The following is a 3656-nucleotide window of genomic DNA, read 5'->3' as shown; positions in this document are numbered from 1 at the left end:
CTTAAATTAAAATTTTATCTAAAAAAAGTAAAATAAATAAATAATCAACTGAAATTAAAGATATTTGTTTCGAAAATTACCTGAAACGTTGATTAGATACTTAAGTTAGTAAAGGCAGATTTTTAGTAGATCAAAACGTGAATTATATCTAAGATGTCAGTGTATTTATAGTAGAATAGATAACGACATAGAGAAAATAGAGTTTATTAGAGGAACTTAAGGAGGTAGTTATTTGTTTAGTCAAGCATGACCTTTATGTTTTTGCTTTTTTTTTTTTTGTACCAGAGTATCCATCAAACCAGAAGCCCAATGACTAATCCCTCGGATACTGCAGAGATAAAATAGGCGACCCTCCCAAGCAAGTAAGCTTCATTCCCATCCTCCAGTGAGTATCAAATCCGAGAAAGATGGTTAAGGTCTACCTTTAAGGGTGGACCTTTCATTTTTATTGGGCCTCACTTTCGGTTTGGGCCAAAGTATAAATAATATTAAATATATTCTTATACCCAAAATTTTTAAACACTAAAAATTATAATATTAAAATATATCACTAATTTTTTAATCATTTTCTTGGGTCTAATTTTTTAGCAGTTTAAAGTCATTATTTCATTAGACAAATTAATGAATCATGTAAAATATTTTGAGTAAAGTATCGTTTTTGTCCCCAACATTTGGGGTAAATTCTATTTGTATCCCTAACGTTTAAATCGTCCTATTTGTATCCCTAACGTTTTTAAGAGTGAGTCAATGTTATCCTGCCATCAATGACATATCATTTGTGCTTTAGTTTGAGTTTTAAAAATCTCTTTTTGAAGTTAGAATACAAATGTCTGGAATAGAATCGATGATCTACTCCAAAAAATAGCTCATCAAATGTTGAAACTAATTCCTACAACATTTACATAGTTCACTTTTCTAGGCACATAATTGAATCTAAACACAAATAATGGGTATAATATTAAAATCGAACACATTCAAGTGAGACCTAATTGAGAATGAATACATTCAAGTGAGAATAATTGAAAAATATAATCTGATTTATTAGTATAATTGATAGTAAGATAACATTAAAAATACAAATAGAACAATTTAAATATTAAGAACACAAATAAAATTTACCCCAAACATTGAGGACAAAAACGATACTTTGTTCAAATATTTTTATCCATTTCTTTACTTAGCTGAATTTTGTTAGCCTTGTAAGGAAAACTTTGGTCGAGTGAAGAACGTGGAAGAAGAGAAAGGGAGAAACGTGTGGCGGCTCTTCGTTAAAGAGACTTGGAACACCGCTACTCCAATCGCAGCTTCCAACATCAATGGCTTCTTCTTCTTCCTTCCTTGCGCCATCATCCACATCCATTCTTCACTCTAAGGTAGCTCCTTCTTTCCTTCTCAATTTCTCCTCAATTTTTTCCCCAACAATTAACGCTCTCTTTTTTCTTTTTTCTCTCAGAAAGATGTCGGTCTCTCTGCTTTGACTTCCACGTCTTCCATTTCTTCTCAGCGATGCCAGAAAACCGGTTTCAGGAGAATTTGCTGCTCCGTTGCAGCACCACAGCAATCTCAACGCCAGCCTTCTACGACTGGATCAGTTCCGTTTTGCTTCTGTTTCTTCTTAATTTCGTCTTGGTTTTGTTTTTGCGGTGTTTGTAATGAATGTTTTGTTGATGGCTGTGGTTTGTTGGTTTAGGTGAAGACGGCGATGACGATGACTGAGAAGATATTGGCTAGAGCTTCTGAGAAACCCTATTTGACCCCTGGGGATAATGTTTGGGTTAATGTTGATATTTTGATGACTCATGATGTTTGTGGCCCTGGTTCTATTGGTATTTTCAAGAGGGAATTTGGCGAGGATGCTAAGGTAATTCATTGGTTCGGTTGCCCTATGTTCAATGCCTTACTCTTGAATTTGATGGATGCAAACGTGAATTGGGATTGATGTGTGTGATTGTTTTCCATGTAACTAGAATAATAATTATTATTATATGGATATAGATGAATTTTTGGTAATTTGGAGATGGATGAGTTGCGACAATGTTTGAGGACAAATTAGTAATATCTAGTTGTGGTTTCTGTTTGTCAATTTAGAAGTCATGCGAGTGGTGCTAGTAGTAGACAAATTAGTAATAATGGATATGGCAAGATAATTTTTCTTCTTGGGAAGTGCTCTTGGTTGAGTACTTATGTGGTTCATTTAAGGATTGTTATCTTGATTGGATTACTTGGTAGTTATTCTCCTTAGATGTACTTTTGCTGACTGCATTATTCTAATTGAAGGTTTGGGACCGTGAAAAGCTTGTGATAATACCTGATCACTATATCTTCACCAGTGATGAAAGAGCCAATCGCAATGTTGACATACTAAGAGATTTCTGCCAAGAGCAGAATATCAAGTACTTTTACGATATTAAGGATCTTAGTAATTTTAAGGTATGCATTATATGATTTCTTCAATATTCATTCAATTGCTTCGTTCTTAGAAGATCATTGCGAGTAGGTGATAGCCAAGGACATTGAATGTGGGATTATGACTATGTAGGCAAATCCAGACTACAAAGGTGTTTGCCATGTTGCTCTTGCTCAGGAAGGTCATTGTAGGCCTGGAGAGGTAAGAGTATTTCAACAAGTTAAATTTAAGGCTAGTGAAGGACTATCTGAAGGATTCCACTACCTATTTTTTTGCTAATCTCGTTCTATTGCAGGTTCTCTTGGGCACTGATTCTCACACTTGTACTGCTGGAGCATTTGGTCAATTTGCTACGGGGATTGGGAATACTGATGCAGGTTTTGTGTTGGGAACAGGGAAGCTTCTCCTCAAGGTAACTTATGGTTTCACTGATGTCTTTTACATTGTTAAGAATGACCATTTTGTGTTTGATTTTACCAGAGCAGCTGAACTCAGTGGCAATATTTTATTCTACTAGAACATAAATGTTTTTAGTGCTACTTTTCACATCTTTACCCTTCCCTTTGTTGTGCCTATCTTGTTGCACCTGTTCAGTGTTCTCACCCCACACATATCATCATACTCTAAACTATTTGTGGTTCATGCTTCATAGCATTATTATTTTCTCTGTTTCTCACCCTTGTCAGTCTGTTATCTTAAGACTGGACCTCTAAACCTTCCAAGTTTCTAGGTGTTTGCATTTAGCACTGTTCTGTTTTCTTTATTAATAGTGTGTATATATATACCTTACTTAAATGCAGGTGCCTCCAACTCTAAGATTTGTTATGGATGGAGAAATGCCCAGTTATTTACTTGCAAAGGATCTGATTCTGCAAGTAAGTAACCTTGATCCCATACTTCCATATTTGTTGGATATTTTATACTTATACACATGTTGCACTCATAAGGTGTCTAATTACCTTGATTGCATGTAGCTGATACGAAATGACATGATTGAATGGTTTACCTTGCAGATAATTGGTGAAATAACTATGGCTGGTGCAACATATAAAGCTATGGAGTTTGTTGGCACAACTGTTGAAAGTTTAAATGTGAGTTCATTCTGCAAGATGCTATGCTATTATGTGACTCTAAATGTTGCTTCAATCTGAATAATGTTTTGTTTTTATTAATTTATCACGTGTTGTTTCGGTTTGTTCATGTTGGTAGATGGAGGAAAGGATGACGTTGTGCAATATGGTTGTTGAAG

The 3656-nt window shown here is 34.9% G+C and overlaps 1 protein-coding gene across 1 annotated transcript in view; it reads left to right on the top strand.

The window, feature by feature from the left end:
• Window positions 1174-3656, top strand: part of LOC107623147 (3-isopropylmalate dehydratase large subunit, chloroplastic) — a gene marked incomplete in the record, with an annotated part of 5201 nt that continues 2718 nt past the window's right edge. The window contains 9 exon segments of the mRNA XM_016325305.2: window positions 1174-1373; window positions 1454-1591; window positions 1691-1861; window positions 2278-2430; window positions 2540-2608; window positions 2703-2819; window positions 3208-3282; window positions 3421-3498; window positions 3617-3656. Of these exon segments, the coding sequence (XP_016180791.1) occupies window positions 1317-1373; window positions 1454-1591; window positions 1691-1861; window positions 2278-2430; window positions 2540-2608; window positions 2703-2819; window positions 3208-3282; window positions 3421-3498; window positions 3617-3656 (898 nt within the window).

Source organism: Arachis ipaensis, chromosome B10 (assembly GCF_000816755.2).
Source record: "Arachis ipaensis cultivar K30076 chromosome B10, Araip1.1, whole genome shotgun sequence".
NCBI lineage: Eukaryota > Viridiplantae > Streptophyta > Magnoliopsida > Fabales > Fabaceae > Arachis > Arachis ipaensis.
Note: the sequence above shows the minus strand (reverse complement) of the source record. Positions and strands in the feature narration are given on the sequence as shown.